The following is a 19,049-nucleotide window of genomic DNA, read 5'->3' as shown; positions in this document are numbered from 1 at the left end:
TGTGACTGATCGAACCAGCCTGTCCGATCAAGTTTTAAAAGCACCGAGCACACATGTGGTGTCGTGCATTTTTTTAATACAAAATTATCAATTGATGATCTTGCGTGCTTCTCATATTATCGCACAAATTTGAAAAAATTGTCGTCAGTTGAATTGACAGATGACGGTGTTATGTAAAAATTGCACAACATCACATTCTAATGCAGAGAATCTAAGTCCACACACAGCTTAATGTCCTACATCATATATTTATATCACTTTAAGCACCTCAACTACGAATGTTTCTTTGGTATACATGCAGGGAATTTGAATGATTAACCACATCTATTGATATGTTGAGATTTGGAGATAATTACTCCATTTCGTTCATAATTTGACTTATTATTGGCAAGATAGAAAATTGTGACTTGGATTTTATAACAAGGCCGCAGATTTTAAACGTTACACATTTCAGTGGGACAATCTAAAGGGCACGCGCATTCAATGCAAGCACTGTATAAATCTATGTGGGTGGCTTACAAAGAGTCGATACTTAATTAATTGATTTAATATTTAACTGCCAAGTCTGCCACACTACTGAATTTTAGGTACTAAACTTTTTTAAAAAATAAAATATTTTTCTAAATCAAAATTAGTGAATTACTCTAAATATATAGTAGTATGAATGGATATAGTGGTTAAAAATCTACTCCATAATTGAAAAAGTTAGACTATTTGAAGTTCCTCAGATGGTAATGGAAATTTATTCAAAAAGTAACATAAAATAAAATGGTATGAATCCACTAATTATTTATTTTCCATGAGAATTCTAAGAGATCGACAAATTGACTTGGTTGGTAATAGCCCAATGAGTCCGACGCACACTTATTATCTTTTTTGATTTTTTTGAGTGTAAACCATAAATTTCAATAATTCACTAAATTTCGAGATACAATAATACCAAACCAACGGGGACAAACACCATCTAACCACTTCAAATCCAAAACAAGTAACAAGGCTTTGCGAGTTAGTGGATGAGCCATACTAAGCAAAAATTTGTGTGAGACAGATATCTTATTTGGGTCATCCATGAAAAAATATTACTTTTTTTATACTAAGAGTACTGATTTTTATTGTGAATATCAGTAGGGTTGACCCGTCTCACAAATAAATATTCATGATGGAATCAACCCCTTTCTACCCTATCCAAAATCTCAAGTCTTCACTTACTCTTCGATCGAGTGGTATATTTAGAATTGCTTCACCTATCATACAGGAAGTTTGTGAAATAATGTAGGGATAATATGCATTCATTAGTCTTACGTGAAACACGATATATTAATTGACACAACATTTTTATTTCGTTTTCATCTAAAGTTTATATTATACATCAAGCATCATCTCATCTCACGATTCGAACGGTATCTATGTATGTGATGATACCCCCATAAGAGCCTAAGTCATGGATAATCCGGGATAATAATTGATAGCCCGAATATGGGTCAATCTGCAGGTTAGATTCTTCAGCAGCCGGGCAAGGAGACGCCCGATACATTCTCCTCCCGACCGATCAAAGAGCTCGGGCTCTCATGCAAGTGCCCGAGAACTTTCATCCAGACTACCTCGAGAATTGCACTACACTCGAGTGTATTTATATGGTCAATCTTATCTGTCATAACAACATGTCTTTGGCGTGTCGTATAAGTCATCAGAAAATATGGGTGACCGACTTGACATATTTAATAGGTAGACACTGAAAACAATGTATCTACCACATTTTCTCCTATAAATAGCAACTATGCCCATTATTTAAAAGATTCTGAAATCTTTGAACTCTCAAGCACACATATATCCTCACATATATTGCTTGTGTTCTTCTTTCTTGACCTGTTGACTTTAGCATCGGAGTCGCCACGTCGGACACCGCTCTAACGCCCATTCACGAGTTCTTTTCTTATTTGCATGTATTATTAAAGTCATTATCCTTACTCAAATTTCCTAAACACTTAATTATCATCGTTATCCGGTGGATAGCCCACGTATATCACACCCGATTTACCCGGATATCATCCGTATGAAAAAAAAAACTTTTTTCTCTCCATGTTATTTTTTTAAAATCTTCTCTCATCTGCTTAAACATCAAATTAGGTTTTTATTTTTTTATATAAAAATCATAGATTAACTTCCCAGAAACAAAATCTAGAGGAGGTTATTATTATTATTATTATTATTATTATTATTATTATTATTATTCAGCTTGTATTCTAATTTTAAAATGTAAATGCATGGTTCTAATAAAATATATAAAATTGTTCATGATAGCGATTTAAAAAGGTACATGTGTTGAGACTCGTACCTATGTATATAATCAATCAATACAAATTGGACAGCAGAGAATTGGTTTATTATGAAATTCACATGTTCGCACGATTGTCTGCAGACCATAAACTAATGGAAGTACACCAGACTTCATAATTATTAAACCAATTAGCTCCAAAATCTTAGTATAACACAACTTAAAAAGATTGAGGAGAATAATAATATAAAAAGGATGTAAGAATAATATGATTTTTTTAAAAAATATTATTACTGGTTCGGCTTAAAGTTTAAATGCATTGGATTTCAGTTGAAATCCTACGTTTATATATTTAAATTTAAAAAGAAAAGAAATATAAAAGATGAGATTTGCAAGATTATGATTTTATAATAATGATTATGGTAATAAATGGAAAATGATATTATATTCAAATTGTGTGAGTGCGTTTGGATCGGCATATCAGAATTCAGATTATATTCCAATTCCAAATAAAATATAATCCTTGAATTCGAAACAACATGATTAAGAAGTTATGAGAACAAAAGAGAGAAGACGAAATGTCGTTTGTGATACCTTGAAAAACATGAAGATGATGAATGATTTTTACAGCAAATGAGAATTGAGGCATGTATTAGAACATTTTTTCCTTCGTAAGAATTTCTCTCGTCTCGATGTTTCGGTTATATGGTAATCATCTCTCAAGATATAATAATTATTTATGCAATACAGTACAATATTTTGCAAGAAGAGTAACTAGAAATGTGGAGTATAATATCTTTTTTATAGAAAGAAATATGAATAAGTAAAACGAGTGCATGAAAAAATGTCTTCAAAATCTGAGATGACTAATATGTTAAACCTATAAATTCCAACAAGAAATACATGGGACAACGAGCATGGATTTCAATAGACTAAAAATTAAATCTTACTCAAATCTAATTCCAAACGCAGGCTAAGAGAAATTAGATGAGCAAGAGCACCGACAGCTGAATAGTGGGCCATATATAAATAATAAATGGTCCAAATTTGGGCCATCTACAATGGGCCCGAGTTACAGATAACGCAAACCAACCCACATCAAGCACTAGATTTAAATGGCACACTAGTAATCATAGGTTTGACCCATTTCTCATTTCTCTCAAATATTTTGATGTTTTCGGTTTAGTTTCAACATTTCAAAAAATTGTCCGTTAATGATTAAAATTAATAAGATAAAGACTTAATTCAGTCTCAGATATTTGGAACCCGTTCTCAGTTCAGTCTCAAATATATCGGCTCCACAATTAACTATGGACACATGTGAGCAACATGGAGGTAGCGTCCATCATATTATAAAATTGTAAATTTAATAAATAAATTTCACCAAAACGATGTTTACACATGCGTCCATAATTGGTGTCAAAGAGATCAAACATGTGTGTGTATATATATATTGTCAAAAACTTGTGTGAGACGATCTCACAGGTTGAATTTGTGAGACGGATCTCTTATTTGGGTCATCCATTAAAAAGTATAATTTTTTATGCTAAGAGTATTACTTTTTATTGTGAATATGGGTAGGGTTGACCCGTCTCATAGATTAGTATCCGTGAGACGGTCTCACATGAGACCCACTCATATATATTTGTGATATGTTGTTGTCTAATTTTGTGTCTATCAATGAGATAACACTCATCTATTAAATACGATAAAACATATATATTCAATAATAAATTATACCTATATAATTGAAGTGACGTCAACTGTGAAAAAAATCATCAAAACTTTAGATTTAGATTTAATAGGTGGATAGACATATGATGCACCTCTCTAACAGCAACGTAATAACTAGATTCATGTTGCGTCAATCTGTAAATATATTCTACAAAATAATTTTTTTTAAAAAATTTAGCATACAATTTAATTAATAATTTATTATTAATTAAATTGGTCATTTGGACGAGGTTCATTAATTGATGAATATATGGAGAAAGAACGAGGATTTGGAAAGACCCTACACCTCAACGGTTGTCTGATTGAGAGCAGTGTAGCGCCACCGTTCTTTCTCCACGAAATCGGCGTCAAGAAACCTGGAAACGAAGCTCCACAATCTGTACACATCTTCGAAATTTGTTTGGAACCCTAATGAAATCGATACCACTCCTAAACCGTAATCTTGCTTCCCATTCTTCGATTTTTCCAGCATTTTTTCCTTTTGTTCTTGAAAATTTTCAGAGGGCAGTATGTTTTTCAGGAACCCACAAGAAACAGAAATTTTGTTTCGATCGGCCAGTTTCTGTACTAAAATGGGATCGACCCTTTCGCCTTTCCAGTCGTATACGTTGAATGCTATTGCTGCGCCACGGTTGAGTTTGATTTTGGGGCCGAAAATTCTGATAAGAGGAATCCCGTTTCCTGAATGTGGGTGCCTGAGACAAAGCAATGCGTTTAGTAGCCAATTTATAAGGCATCTGTTTCTGCTGCTGATTAGGATTAGGCCTAATTTGTCTGCGTGATCTAAGCCGCGGAATTCGATTCCTGAATCGCCAGAGTCATCAATTTTTTTGTCCACCTCCATGATTTCGGAAAATAACGGCTGTTTCTGCTTGCTATTGGTACCGTTTGCTGGAGATTCTTGATTTCTGTCCTGGTGGGAAGTTGAGCTAGAAGGTGTTTGATGAATGGTCTGATCAAAGACTAAATTTTCGAAGGGCCCCTTTGCTGGAATTAGGCTGACAATTCCCATGCTTGTGGAGGATTGTCTTAATTCTGAGATACTGGATTTCTTGACAATCAGGCTGCAAAACCCTGATGGATTTTCCCCAAAAATCTTGTAAAACGATCCAATTAGGAAATCTGGTTGGAAAAGAGAGAGGCCTAAGGTTTCCATTTCCTTAGCACCTAATGCACACGCATCAAGCAACACATGCCATCCATTTTCTCTCGCTAGATTCATCCATTGATAAGAATACTGTGATCCGGTCACCCTAGATTGAAGGGGGAAAACGAACAGTCCTCGGTTTTTTGGCTTACTTTTCTTCACGATCATTTTTCTCAATCTTTTTGAATTGACCCTGAAACTAGGCCATGAAAACACAGCTGACTGTGTTCGGGCACCTTTCCTCTTTGCGGTATCGATCATTGCTTCCACAGCCTCATTCTCATAGTCATACACTGTGAGAAGGTTTTGATTGGACGTGAAGGGATAAGAGTCTGCGAGAAGCCTAAATGCTGATGACTGGTTAGCTGTGAAAACTAACGTGTAGTCCTCTTCAAGCACATTCATGTATCTCAAGATTCTTTGTCGCGTTCTGTCTTCAAATTCCGATTCTTGGCACCCATAAAGTAAGCAAGAACTCAAGTTCGCTGACTTGTATGAAGTATCGAAGAAGGGCACATCCATTTCACCCTGGGAAGGTGATACTGCTACGGATGAAGATGACGAGGCAATTTCAGCTGTTGGATTGCAATCTTGTCGTTGGGAGTACGAGAAAAGGCCTTGGCCAATGTAATCAAGACAAACATGATTCGAGAGGGCAAGATGGTAGTATTCCTGAGCTCGAATTTTATCGGCTAGAATGGTATTCAAGTACTGTGGCAAGGCCTTTTGTAGGCAAGAAACCGATTCGGTTAACGAGGGAAGAGTTTCATGGTTAGTGAAAAAGGTGTTCGGGTTGAATAGAGGAGAGTATGGCAGTTGCGAAATCAGCACGAGGATTTGCTGCAGTCTTAGGAGGAGAACTGTGAGGATCAGGCAAGCCAAGCAGAGGATTTACACAACAAGCGTGGAGACATGTACTTGATGCCTCTCTGATGCAATTTGATTGCATTTTTGTTTCTGATATCTGACTCAATCATAATCTTTTGTTTTCCCCTTCATATTGATTTCCCTTGTTTTCATCAACTTCCTAGGTTCCTAATCTTTATCGTTATTTATTGTTGCTGCTGCTAGAATTATCTATAACCGTAGCTTTGGCGAGGTTGTAGAATGAAGAACGTGCTAGAGTTGACAAAGTCAATTACGTAGCTTGTTATATACATATATAGTGTTTTTATTGTTATTATCAAATTAAAATTCAAGATTTTGACTTGGTCTAGCTCACTATTTTTGTATATTCTTAAATAAATGCCATATGGTGTCCGAATGACTTGAGAGAGATCAAGTCTATGCCCCTCTGATTACAGATACGTATTATTGTTTCTAGAATCCATTTGGCAGATATGCATTGTGCTGCCATAGGGTGAAATTAAGTTAAGAGGCTTGTAAGCCTTGGCTAAATTCGATTTTGTCTGATTCATGTGCATATACTTCATCATCTAACACCTACATTCTACGCATCCTGTGAAAATACTTACAAAATCATCACACGATAGGACAGAAGACCGATGATATCTATGTCAACTACCTCTTCCAAGTTGTGGGGCATGCACATTTTCTTGCCACTCCTTTTTGTGCCAAAAAAAACTGACGACTCCATGCAGTCCACTAACGTATGATGATATCAAGTAGCAAAGTGATGCAAGGTGTAAAGTAAAGTTGATTGGTATTGTTGTTTGTTTGATGCAAAAACCAAAAAAAAAAAAACAAAACAAAGAATCAGATTTTTCAAAGTGGCAGGCATCATCACCGCTGGCTTTCTTGAAAATGGCTTTTGCTTTTGTCCGTATGAGTTGGAGAGCGTCGTCAGCGTAAATATCAATGCATTTGCCTATTGAAAAATAACTTATCACATGGCATGTCATGGAAGGTTTTTTCTTTGGGCCTTCTGAGTTCTGGTGACCTTTCGTAGCTGCCTCTCTCGACTAGAACAACACCATCGTCATGTTTTAAACCCAAAACTAAAGGTGAAATATGGTTGGATAGATGATATTATGGTCATTCAATTAGTCCAATGCCTTTTTGAACTGCTTTTATTGATGAGTGTGTCCCACTAGAGGAAAAGCAAGTTTGCGTTCAATGAAACTGACAAATGACAGAAACGTGAATCGTTGGCACATTTCAAGTTATGTAAGCACTCTCTTCTCCCTTCTCTTTTTGGGCACATGAACGAATTCAATAACTAAAATAAAGGAAACCTAAAAACAAAAAATCACATTAACATATAGGATGGGCCAAGAAATCAAAGAACAAGGGAACGGAACAACGGGATAATTATATACACAATCAAGAAATAGTAAGAATTGCTCTCATGGTGTCCGAATTGGTGAAATATATGAGTGTTTGATCAATGATAATGAGTTTAATTTCTTCTACCAATACTTTCTCGAACGAACTTGTTGTACATTATTTGTTTATTGCGGTTTACCTGGCTAGCATGTTTGCAGACAACTCGTATCAGCGTGAAGGTTTACATCGTGTGCACCGAAATATAGTTGTTGCGAGTTTTCACATAGTAAAACAAGAGAGATAATAGGAATTTCAGAAAATTAATGTACAAAATATCAGTTCCTTCGCATAACTAAATGCTCTCCTACTTGTGTAGTCACTGATGAGAAAATGACGAATATTTAATAAGACCCAAATTGGAGGTAATCGTGGATCGTGAGTGATATAACCATTCATTTGCAGAACTTTGCATCGAACAAGGGTAATTGTTTTTAATGTAGTCAATAGCGATTTATCATAATAATATTTGTGTCACAAAAGTGTGAAAATTAAGGTATTGAAAAACACGTGTCATAGTTATTAGTATGATTTTACATAGTATTTATCACAATCTACGATGATTTATTACAAATACTATTATCTCTTGTCATGCGATATGTGCATACACAAACAAAAAAAGATTGTAAAAATTAATTACAATAAAAAATTATATAGATTATTTTTATATGATTTTGGTTTTTTATAATAATAATGTGTTGATAATAGATTTTTTAAATAACGAATGTTAAATAAAAAATAAATAAATCTGATATTTAATAAAAAGACGAATATTGAGACCAAAGTTTGTTAGCACATGAGTGTTAAGTTTAATAAGATAATATAGATATAAAATCGAATCACCAACAAGTTGTTTTTTTTTTCCATGTATCAGTGGAGATGATTGAGATATGAGAAACGGCTAACCGTCGGGAAAATTTTATTATATAAGCTGAAGTCTTGCCCTCTTTTATGGGTTGTGGTCTAGATTGGATCTTGTCATTATTTAATATAATTATATATTGAAGGCCCTAATTAAAAACTTTGAGCCAAAAAAGGTTTTTGTATGCTTCAAGCCCATCAAGAGACGTGTAAATAGATCATTTTTTCACATTGCAAATGTAAGCTGTTGCTGATTTGAATGTCGGAAAGTTTACGTCAAAACACCCCAAGCGAATGTATAAATTCCTCAATGATTTGCTTTGTTTTTGCAGCAAGTTAATGGAAATTTCAGTTCATTTAAAAAATAAAAATAAAAATTGATAACAGTAATGTGTTGGATGACTGAAAAACCAACTCGAGCTTGAGCCTACAAAACTATCAATGGCCAAACTGCTCTCTCCAAGAAGTAAAGATAAAGAATGGCAATGGTGTTTCTTCCAAATCTACATTCCCATAACAATAGTCCAATCTCATAAAAATCCTAAAGAAAATTCTACAACTAAAAACCTCGTAAATTTGAAAAACTCAAATAAAATATATCATTTAATTTCACACAATAATAACCAGATCTCACAAAAATAAAAACCACACACAAAATTGACGATTTACATTCACATGACAATATACAAACCTGGGAAAACCCCAAAACTTCAAATGAAATTGATTACAAACAACAATATTAAAGAATGAACAAAAATCGATGATCTCGGACGCTTGTCGACATGAGGACATCGATTGAACACACAGAGTGGCTTAGTACAAAGAATTGAAGGTAAAACATGTAGCTACTATAGACACCATGCAAATCACAAGCGAAGGTACGAGGGTGATGTTTAAGAGCTTACTCTCCCCCAAATATCCTGCTAGGGTGATTGTTGCATCTGCAATCACTCGAGCAATTGTCCCAGCTTCTGTCGATAATAGGCCACCGTTGTATGTTCCGCGAGAAAGCCTGGATGACATGACTCTCGAGAGGAGCGACAGGTTTACCCCTACAACAGTACCAAATCAATGCAATGTTAAAGCGACAAACTTGGGAACATACAAGTAGGCGCGAACAAACAAATTTTGATAAGGTGGCCATCTTTGTGTTTTTGGGGACAAATTATAGTTAAACTTGAAGATATTCCAACAGGACCTCCGCAGCTTGGATGTCCAAGCTTACCCTCATAAAAACACTACAGGCTCTATTGCTGTCCTGACACTCATACATGAGAAGGTAACATGCATCATCGTTGAGAGGCAAAACACCGATATGGTAACCGACAATCATTTCCAAAAGTTTGCGAGTGCTGAAAGAAATTATTTAAGATGGTTGAGAGCAACAGAAAGTAGAATTCTAACCTTCTAATACTTCAGCAGATACAAACATGATGAGACCAGAGCAGACATATTGTGGCACAGAGTATGGGATTATAAACTGGAAGCTGAAAAGTATACCCAAGAAGACAACAATTTCTGCTGCCAATAATATTTGCCTGAAAAAGTCAATAACAATATTGATCAGCAGGTAATGATCAACGAGACAATTGGCTGACATGAAACTAAGTTGCAAATCTTCACAAAATAAAACCTACTCTATATCAGAGACATCTGCATAGAAACTTGAGCAAAAAGACAGTTTGCAAGATGACAAAACACAATTTGAACTCAATTTAAAGGACAATCTTCATAAGAACATTGCAGGTACCATTACTGAAGCCCACTTCATTCCTAAGAGCTAAACCTCAACATGCATAGCCCAGGCATAATATTGAGAATCATAAAGATCAATACTCCAACAATTTTCTTCAAGACGTTTTCAATCAAATAGAAGTGCTACGATAACAAACTTCGATCCCAGAAACTAGATCTAAGCTTGACTTAGAGAACCGACTCAGTGATTATATAATAACCGTGACCAAATTCCACCAAGCTTTCTAGTTTGTTGGATGCCAGTCCCACTTCTTCGAAGATTAAAAATGATAAAATCTAGATTTTTAACACATCAAAATGAATCTTCACAAGTATAATTTGTTGCAAAACCAGAAGAATTCCTCACCAGTTTGAGAGGAAAACTCATCATTATTGATGAAAAATATCTTCTCTTTCCATAGCATCTTGTCCTAGCATTTATATTTGCATAAGCAGCTTGAACAAGCATAATGGGCTTAAAATACTTCTTGATCAAACCCAAAAATATTTTAACTAAAAGTAACCCGAAAATTAGCATAAAATAAACAAACGTAAGGCCCATAAACACTAAATAAGCCTTATTTGATATCACACGCATTCCTGAATCTCTGATGTCAAGCACCACCATGCCGCTTGAGTCTTGACAGTTACCCATGATGCCACACAAATAGTCCAAGTTGTGTATTTAAAAGGCATATTTTTCAATTCATTGTAAACAAATTCTTTCACAAAAAATGAGCTCTACAACACAGAATTCAACAGTTACCATCTGCTCGCCACATCAGAATTATCTTAATAAAAATTTGTAGAGATTACGTAAGAAGCGCCTTTTAAACATTGAGGAAAGTATAATCATGAAATTACCTGTCCTGATACATAATGCTTATGTAACTTCCAACAATAATATTCACTGGAAGAACTGTTAGGCCAAGGCAAGCAAGAAAAATTGACACTCTGCTTGTTGTCCACCCAAAATAGTAGGTTGTGACAACACTTGATTCTGAAAGTAGAATCTCCATTGCATATTTAAGCATAAAGTAGATCAACAGCTGAACCTGTAAGACATGATAAAAATTTTACTAGATCAAGTGAACAGAATCTTACCACAACTAGCCTGTAAAGTGTACGCATTTAGTGTTTTATCCTGCCATACAACCAGTCACTTTCAAGACAATTTCGACTTTAGAGACCAATGATCTGAATAAAACATGTTCTTTTGTTCGCTTAGCCTTCATTGAAAATGAACAGTACCTACATGTATTTAAGGTAATGATTTTTGGGTAAATGCTGTCCAACATAAAACATCTAATCCATAATGATGTTAAAATTAAATCAACATGTATGGTTGACCTCAGCAAGTTAACCTTAGATCAACAAGTGGAACCATTAGTACGGGGTGATTTGAAATTTCTGTTACTCTATCTTGATAATACCTAGAGGCAGTGGCACCGTTGATTACATGATGTATTGTTAGCCCAATTGATATATTAAGAACATTACCTACCTTTACAGAAGGTGTCAATAACCGATAAGCAGCTACAAGTGAATTGGCTGGTCGATGTGAGTCCTCTAAAGACTCTTCACTCATGTCACATTCTTCATCTCCGTCACCATCTTCATTTTCAACTGATGTTAAAAGTAGTGGTTGTACAAGACCCTTTTCAACCTTCTCGTGCTCTTCTACCAAACACAAAATATCATGTCACCAAGTGTCATTATTTGGTTCTGTAATGAACATAACCTTGAGAAACTTATTTGTACATACACAAACTGAAGATATAACTAACTTTACCCAAATTTTAAAAGAGATATAAGATGAATAAATTCGTCAATCTGAAATTTGAGTGCATATTATATATTTATATTTAAAAAAAATTACATTAAATGAAGTAGATCTAAATACCCTGTAACTACTTGTAGATGTTAAGATCATGCAGTTGAAAAATTAACCCTCTTTCCTTTCACACCATGGTATCATCATGAAATTGAGACAAACCGTAGAGAAAAAGAAAGCGGACGAGACTTAGTTAACCAGTAGAAACAAAGATAACCAACCAAGACAACGAAGTGGCAGAGACACACAAAAGAAAAAAAGGAAATCAGATCACATGATCAACACGGGTACAGACTCTACATAATCAGATTTTTGTAGGTAATTAGAAGACAAAATTCAAATTCTTTTGATAAAAAAATTCCTGGTAGGCTGGATTTTCTTTCTTGAAATAAAGGATTTTAATTCTAATCAATGTGTGATTCCATTTCAATTTTTTTTAGTACTCTGCATCTAGAACTAAGGATTTTGATTGAACTATGATCACAATTCAGCCTCATAATTCACTTTTAAGTTTGTAAGTAGCAGAGTGTATGTGATTTTGTCCCTGGATCATTATTCTACCCTCTCATAGCATCCTCAAGCATCCTCAAGGATGAGTATTCATGATGCTATCACCTGTGAGATAATAAAATATTTGGAAGCCACAAGCTTAGGATGATAAATGTGTAGTTCGGATTCTGATTAGGCTCTACTCTGTTTAAAATTCTCTAAAATGTTTCTCGTTCTATTCCGGATTATGTTTTCTGCCAATTGTATAATGTATATTTGAAATATTTATAACATTATACATGCTTATGATGATTGAGTTGGCAACTTCCTTTTGCCTTGAAACAGGTTTTGAATGCTTCAAATAAGGAATCAGAAGGATAGGCCTAGAGTGGAGCTCGGGAAAATAAGAGTGGGGGAGAGCTCGGGAAGTTAGGAATCGGGAAGTAGAAGCTGGTTCTGACTTAGAATTTTTTTTTAGAATTTTCCAAAGTTTAAAACAAATTTTAAGGTAATTATTATGTTAATATCTGATCCATAAATTATCAGATTTTCGATAAGAATTTTCTTGCAATGTGTTTAAGCTTATTCTCCAACAACAAAAAATTCCGTTATTCTTAAAAAAATTCAACTTGATTATTCCGTGCTACTTTTTTGTTCTGTTTGTATGTGTGTTCCGCCTAAGTAATTAAACCTCGGGTCTTCATCTGGTTGAGAGCTCTGAACTATTTTTGCTTTTGGTCTGTTCCATATAAACTTAAAAACGACACTTAAGCAATTTTTGAGAAAATATAATTGAGAAATCCTGATTTAAAGTACTGTTTTGGTTGAGTTGGCAACTTCCTTTTGCCTTGAAACAGGTTTTGAATGCTTCAAATAAGGAATCAGAAGGATAGGCCTAGAGGGGAGCTCGGGAAAATAAGAGTGGGGGAGAGCTCGGGAAGTTAGGAGTCGGGAAGTAGAAGCTGGTTCTGACTTAGAATTTTTTTTTAGAATTTTCCAAAGTTTAAAACAAATTTTAAGGTAATTATTATGTTAATATCTGATCCATAAATTATCAGATTTTCGATAAGAATTTTCTTGCAATGTGTTTAAGCTTATTCTCCAACAACAAAAAATTCCGTTATTCTTAAAAAAAAATTCAACTTGATTATTCCGTGCTACTTTTTTGTTCTGTTTGTATGTGTGTTCCGCCTAAGTAATTAAACCTCGGGTCTTCATCTGGTTGAGAGCTCTGAACTATTTTTGCTTTTGGTCTGTTCCATATAAACTTAAAAACGACACTTAAGCAATTTTTGAGAAAATATAATTGAGAAATCCTGATTTAAAGTACTGTTTTGGTTCGCAATTAAAGTTCAAGTAATACAAGAGCCTTGCGAGCAGCAAGGATCACGGCTGACTACTCGTCCACTTCATCATTCTAGAAGGGCATGGTGTCACTGTGGCAAGATGACATACTTTCACGATTTGGTTTAATGGATGAGCCCAGCATTTTATACAATCAATCAACACAAATTCAATACTCACATTCTACACTTGTCTATCAACCAATAATTTAAAACAGGACTCCGCATGTATGAAGTGAATAAGATGACTAAATTTCAAAATAAGTTATCAATTGTAAGATGATAATTTAACTCTTCTTTGGTTAATGATGCAGACTAATATGGGCTTCAAGGCTAAACAGTACATCTCACCTGATGTTAAATGCAATTTTACAAATTTTTGATTTAATGATGTTAATTATTTGTTTGGTGCGAGAAGACATGGTATGAAAGGTAGATAGTAAGGAAACAATACCAGCACTAGATTCTTGTCGGTCTTGATTGGTTTCAGTCTCATGAACAGGTTCTATGAATGAGATCCACAGCCATACCAAATACATTAACCAGCCCAGAGCCATCACCCAACCAGGTAAAGTGTTTTGATTAAATGTGATTCCATAAATCTTGAAGTTAGTTTGGAGCAAACCAGCAAGTGCAGGCCCACAGGCCATTCCTAGAGCACTAGCACTAACAAAAGCTGCTGAAGCCTGCATGCGAATTTTAAGTGGTACACAATCACTTATGTAGCGGCGATTAACGGCTCTGGAAGAACCAAAACTGCAAAATCATGAAACGAGGGAAGCCATCTTGAGATCATATCCAAACAATCACTCAATTACCACTTCATCATTCAGTTAAAGTATTCAAATGTATGCATGACTGTACGTGAATGAAAATTAAAATGTAAAAATTCCAGATCAGATGATTGAGCATATTAGGACAGAATGTGCCACCGTCATTCTTATGGTATGATTTGTCTAAATTGGAATTTTAAATGTTCTATGTTCGCTCTCTTGTTAAACATATATAATCAATACTTACAAAGCTATCGACATGCAGGAAGAGGTTGCAGAAAAACAATACTACTTGTTCGTAACAAAGTAAGTGTAAAAACATAAAAGAACAGAAACAAAAGGAAACAATAGGTTCAACAACAATATTTCACAAAATCTGAGAATGGAAGACTTCATTTGATAATTTAGTTAATCTCGTCATCTGAAAATAGATCAGATGACTATTTACATTAGAAGCAGGTAAACTGTAGACAATATCCAGTGAAAATGCTCGGCATCAGGCATCAAAGAACATACATAATAAAAAATAGGTTTGCCATATAATATCAACACATGATAATGAATCAAGCACACACAATAGAGAACAGAAACTTAAAATAAATCACAATCAGAGAGAGAGAGAGAGGCAGTTGCTTACCCACAAAATAGTCGACCAAGCAAAAGTACTGAAATTGAATTGAGATCATAAGCCAATGCATACATCAGATTTCCCACAAAAAGGACCATGCTGCTAAATATCAAGGGTCTGAAGTACGACTTATTAGACCAAGCACTGAAATACACAGAAGAAAATATCTGTGCAACTGCCATTGACCCAATCACAATACCGCAGACAGTTGCTGCTGCTCCAAGGCTCATAGAGTAGTCGTCTGCTGTTGGAACAATAATATATGTATTAACCATGTAAAGAAAAGTGTTCACCAGATTCAGAAGAAGTGACATGAAATGGTAACTCTGATCATCTATATGTTCTTCAGCGGGAGAAGGCAACTCGTCATGCATAATCAATGCATGTTGACCCAAAAAGTTGAGGAGATTTGTTGAGTTGGTTAATCTATCAACAGCTGATTGCATTAAATCAACTACTGGATCCTGCACATTGATCCTCAATGAATAAGCACAGACCAGAGTACTTTAAAAAAATAACTAGCTCCAGATACGAGATGCACTAAGTCAAGGAAAGTTAACTGAAAGATAAAGGTGTCTATACCTCAATTGAAAGTGGAGGCTGGTCATAAATTGATAAATAGCTTCCTTGGCGGTCCTGGAGATCTGCAAGATTGCGAGAAATAGCTCCAACAACAGCTCCCAATCCCTGATATCAGAAGTCAAATCAGAGGCGCATGCATTGCTAAGTTGCATCGAGATGATAATTTATTAATACTTTATGGTCCATTTAACATATCTATCGCAATGACATTATTTGACTAGTACTGGAAAATGGAAGCAGGGTGATTATTCCCTTCAGATTATTACCACGTGTTTGAATATTCCCTGAAGCTGGGAATAGGGATGATTAGCACGAGTTGTCACATAATCATCTGTGAACTTGTAGCCGAATCTCTTATCAAATTTTTTGAGTATCTTCCTCAGACCAATGGCGTTCGTTTCAACGAAGAATAGAAGCTTTAGAAGATCTTGCGCCACTGCCCTATAAGCTTCTCGCAACTCAGATATTTTCGATATGTCGGGCTCCTCCTGAATAGCATCTTGTTGCTCATTAAGCTGTGCGATCCTGGTTGCGAGGAGGCCTTGCTGTTCCAACATAAAGAGAACGATAATTTCAATCTGCAAAAAAAAGAAAGAAATTGTGTAAGCCTCATTATCAGTACTAGAGCAAAGAAGAGACCTTATTTGCGACTGCTGACGGAAAATTTTAGCATTTCCACCAAGTATGCATATTAGTAAAATCCGTGGCTTGGCTTACTCGGGGCCAATATTACAAAAGGTTAGTAGTAATGGACGTGCGGTACTTCATCAATTCAAAAAATTAACATCGCTTTTCAGACAGAAATTGAGAAACGGAAACATGTGAAGAAGTTGAAGCCACCTTTCATAACAACATGGTGAATAATAAAACAGATAAATGAAAACTTTAATATCTGGAGTTTGATGAGCAAAACATCGATAAGAACTTATATCTGGAGCTTGATGAGCAAAATGCTTACACGAATGTGCCTGATTTGCACGCATTTTATGTTTTTACCTGTTTATCCAACATTCTTGAGAAATCCTTGAGGACATGACGACGATCCAGTGCTCCAGCTTCAATCTGATTAGCATACTGCTTCACTTTTTTCTTCATCAATTTGTAGTTGATGTAGTATCTGCAGCATACCATACTTTCTAAACCCGTATGCAGAAGGACAAACTCAAAACTATATTGTCAATGCAATGAGCTATCTTTTAATTTCTGATCCGGTCTAACTTCACTTCTTTCTACCCTCACACAGATTTTTATCTAGTCATTCTTCTAAAAAAGTTATCAATTGTCCATTAAAGTTACCTGAAAAATGCACTAAAAATATGAAGGTAGAAGTATCTGCACATCTCTCCGTCGAGCACATCCAGGTGTTTAATAATGCAATAAGCACTTAGTAGGTGTAAACTACAATGCTTTAATGGCTCATATTCCCAAGCACTCTTTTTTTCTTCTTTTTCATTAAGTTGGAGTGTTCTCATATTTTTTATGAATTGAAATCATGCAACAACGTTATTCATAGAACCATCACTGTAAAACTAACATAAATTGAATCCAAATCAAATCAAATCAAATATATCAATACCCTTGCCATTCTGGAATTTGTCTTTCCTTTAACTTTTTGCCGAATGCAACCATTTCTCTGTTCAAAACAATACAAGAAATGAATAGGAATATAATGCAATAAAATCACCCGATAGATTTGGAAAATTTTGATAGATAGCCATAATTCGAATGTTCAGTCCCTAGAATAAGGATATGTTTTACCAACAAGAATGTTACATCTTCCGCAGTGGCTACCAAACAAACATCTCTAGATAAGCTTATTTAACGAAAAAAAAACCAGAAAATGATCTTATATATTTAAGCCTTCTAATCATCCACAGAAACAAACAATATGTTAGCTCCTCATGTAAAACCACACCAATAGCTGTTGCCTTGATTAAGTGTTGACTAAATTTGACAGCATTCCATCATGGATTAAATCTCGATAAAGTAAGTGAGGTTATATTCCACCATGGCTAATGTTTCAAATCCTCCATATGCATTATAGCAATAACCATGCAAAACTACGACCGGATCTCTTTCTCAAATCTGAACCTTAAATTCAAGTTTTGCTGGAATGGTGGCACCTACCAAAAAGTCAAGTGTTCAAATTCATCATTACTTCCGTCTTTGACAGTTTGAGCTTGCCACATAGGGTAAGTGTGTGGTTTACGTGGTTAGATCTGGTGTTGTCTTCCTACCTGGAACCCAGTGTGGCTTCCTTTGAGAGAAAAAAAAAAGTACCAAGCGTGGATTCTCAAATAATATATATATATATATATTTCTGAACCTTAAAAGAGCACGATGACAAACCACTGTTAAACGACATGCTCAGCTGGTTAGCTGCTAACAAAAAGCTTTTCTAAGATAAAGACTACAGTAGTCACCAACGGTGCTATATATCGGCAACGAACAGGTGTCGCCCTTTCAGATTCGCGAGAGTAAAACTGAAACAAATCTAAGCATAGAGACATGCAACCTTTATCCATGATTTTAAATTCAAAACGTGACTTCAAAAAATTTATTTTTAATCGATTTCCTTAATTGTTACACCTGGCAAAGACCTTTTCAGAGAAAGAAAGCAAAACAGACAAAGAATCAACAACAAAAATTATGCTGCTGTCAATTTGTGCTGCAAATATCACGTACCAAAACTCCGTTGAACAAAAACGTGTCAGCAAATCAGTACGCCTTTTCATCACAATAATATATATATTTATATATCACTCTTCCTCTGCGCCACAAATGAGACTCTGAAAAGTCCTCCCTGCCATCACATCGAACACCAAATATTAGATTTTGCTTAAATAAAGTAACAACAAACAAACTAATTTAAAATTAAAAGCACTTAGTATATTAAAATCAAGATTACTAAAAACACAACAAAAACATAACAATTTTCGATTTCGACCAATTAATAAAATATACATACACGCACGAAGGATCGCATTCAATCAAAAACATAAGCGGTAGGCCATACCTGAGAATCTCGCAGCTTAGGACCGAGCAAGAACTAGATGAGCATCAACAAACGAATATTCTCGTGAATCGCGTAAAATCAGCAGATGACCCAATTTTCATCTCGAATCAAACACTGCAACAATTAAACGCCTTACAACTTCAACCTATGCATATAAATACGCGCGTAGATATGTGTGTTTGTGTGTGTGAGAGAGAGCGAGAGAGATGTTCTGAATCATATGTAGGATCCGAGTTCGTTGCTTTGTAAGTAATTGTAAACTAACATGCATGATTGGGGTATTTGAAAGACATAAATCTTGGAATAATTAAAAAACTACCATTAGCCCCTTGAACTCTGTGTAAATTACA

The 19,049-nt window shown here is 35.1% G+C and overlaps 1 protein-coding gene and 1 pseudogene across 5 annotated transcripts; both read right to left on the bottom strand.

Annotated features, from left to right (window-relative positions):
• Window positions 1-4,112: 4,112 nt before the first annotated feature.
• LOC140834589 (uncharacterized) lies at window positions 4,113-6,360 on the bottom strand (annotated as a pseudogene).
• Window positions 6,361-8,875: 2,515 nt separating this feature from the next.
• LOC140834588 (SPX domain-containing membrane protein At4g22990-like) lies at window positions 8,876-18,969 on the bottom strand. 5 transcript variants are annotated; one of them, XM_073199593.1, is made up of 13 exons: window positions 18,700-18,969; window positions 18,369-18,486; window positions 17,260-17,316; window positions 16,680-16,800; window positions 15,950-16,261; window positions 15,684-15,788; window positions 15,111-15,565; window positions 14,155-14,456; window positions 11,539-11,714; window positions 10,899-11,089; window positions 10,402-10,465; window positions 9,705-9,838; window positions 9,021-9,352 (listed from the first exon to the last, which is right to left on the bottom strand). In XM_073199593.1, the coding sequence occupies exons 3-12, from the start codon at window positions 17,310-17,312 to the stop codon at window positions 9,716-9,718; spliced, it is 1,902 nt and encodes a 633-aa protein (XP_073055694.1). In that variant the 5' UTR covers window positions 17,313-17,316; window positions 18,369-18,486; window positions 18,700-18,969; the 3' UTR covers window positions 9,021-9,352; window positions 9,705-9,715. The 5 variants fall into 5 exon arrangements, with proteins under 5 accessions (XP_073055690.1, XP_073055693.1, XP_073055691.1 ...); XM_073199589.1 differs by lacking the exon at window positions 10,402-10,465 and having other exon boundaries at window positions 8,876-9,352; window positions 18,700-18,968; XM_073199592.1 differs by lacking the exon at window positions 10,402-10,465 and having other exon boundaries at window positions 8,876-9,352; window positions 11,539-11,711; window positions 18,700-18,968.
• Window positions 18,970-19,049: the final 80 nt, after the last annotated feature.

This window comes from Primulina eburnea, chromosome 6 (assembly GCF_022965805.1).
Source record: "Primulina eburnea isolate SZY01 chromosome 6, ASM2296580v1, whole genome shotgun sequence".
NCBI lineage: Eukaryota > Viridiplantae > Streptophyta > Magnoliopsida > Lamiales > Gesneriaceae > Primulina > Primulina eburnea.
Note: the sequence above shows the minus strand (reverse complement) of the source record. Positions and strands in the feature narration are given on the sequence as shown.

Bases quoted from the DNA above. Each gene is read 5' to 3' on its own strand.
- LOC140834588 (XM_073199589.1), bottom strand. From the start codon at position 17,312: ATGGTTGCATTCGGCAAAAAGTTAAAGGAAAGACAAATTCCAGAATGG. The intron at 15,566-15,683 runs GTATAGACACCT...ATCAATGTGCAG, and splicing joins AGCCTCCACTTTCAATTGAG to GATCCAGTAGTTGATTTAAT. The intron at 14,457-15,110 runs GTAAGCAACTGC...ATGATTTTGCAG, and splicing joins CTTGGTCGACTATTTTGTGG to TTTTGGTTCTTCCAGAGCCG.